The sequence below is a fragment of the Apis dorsata genome, unplaced genomic scaffold (assembly GCF_000469605.1).
Source record: "Apis dorsata unplaced genomic scaffold, Apis dorsata 1.3 scaffold_924, whole genome shotgun sequence".
NCBI classification, from domain to species: domain Eukaryota; kingdom Metazoa; phylum Arthropoda; class Insecta; order Hymenoptera; family Apidae; genus Apis; species Apis dorsata.
The window spans coordinates 310-1322 of record NW_006264035.1 but is presented as its reverse complement, the minus strand read 5'-3'; the positions used below and the strand labels follow the sequence as shown (position 1 = coordinate 1322).

The 1013-nt window shown below is 24.7% G+C and overlaps 1 protein-coding gene across 1 annotated transcript in view; it reads right to left on the bottom strand.

Moving 5' to 3' along the window:
• The window catches only part of LOC102675289 (fibulin-2-like), a 6054-nt gene extending 5503 nt beyond the window's left edge, over positions 1 to 551 (bottom strand). The window contains exon 1 of the mRNA XM_006623618.2: positions 90 to 551. Within this exon, the coding sequence (XP_006623681.1) occupies positions 90 to 169 (80 nt within the window). The 5' untranslated portion in view covers positions 170 to 551. The remainder of the gene's footprint in view (positions 1 to 89) is intronic.
• Positions 552 to 1013: the final 462 nt, after the last annotated feature.

Here is a 1013-nt window from a genome sequence, read left to right as displayed (position 1 = left end):
TATATATATATATATAACTTTATATTTACTTAATACATATATTATATCTATAAAATTTATAATATTTATATAAATATCAAATAGCATACCTGTAAGATCCAAGAGTATTCAAACATTTCATTGTTCTGCTACAAATATTAGGATTTTTTTCACATTCGTCTATATCCATACATTTGTCTCCAGAAACAGATTCAAATCCACGTTGACAATTAATCTGTTCCTGAGATGATAACGAAGTAGTAGGAGCAATTGATGTTGATTTAGTAGTTGTGATTGTAGTGATATCGAACCGAGATTCTAAAAACGGTACACGTGGATTACGATCACATCGATAAGAGCCAAGCGTGTTCCTGCAATGATAACCCTTTCCGCAATCGTGTGTTCCAAGAAGACACTCGTCATCGTCTTCGCAAATCTCAGTGGCGGCATTTAGAGTATATCCTGTGCCACACGATAGATAACGAGTACAAGTGTAGCTACCTATAGTATTGTCGCATCTTTGTCCTTGCGTACAGCTATCTGTCTATAACAAGATGAAGTATAATACATTTTAAAATTTCAACGAATTTTTCATTTTATGATATATGATGGCAATTGAAAATAATTATTTTCTTTTGTCTTTTGAAGATTAATAAAAAAAAAAAATAAAATTTTACTATTTGGTTAAATGTTGAATATTTTTTTTTTCTTTTTGAGACAAATAATGATATATAATGACGTATAATAATATAATAATAATACAATAATAATAATACAATAACGTATAATGTAATTATTCAATTTTAATAAAAAAAATTATGAAAGATTAAGATGTTTAATTTGAGAAGAATTCTATAATAAAATATTCAATAAAAGTATAAACAAATGTTGATGATTTAATTTTTAAAAAATCTTCGAATTATTAAGTTATGATATCAATTTTTCATCTTAATGAAATTTTCAAATAAGATAAATTTAATAAACGAAAATTCTAAAATATTAAAGAAGAATTAATATTTTTATAATTATAAAAA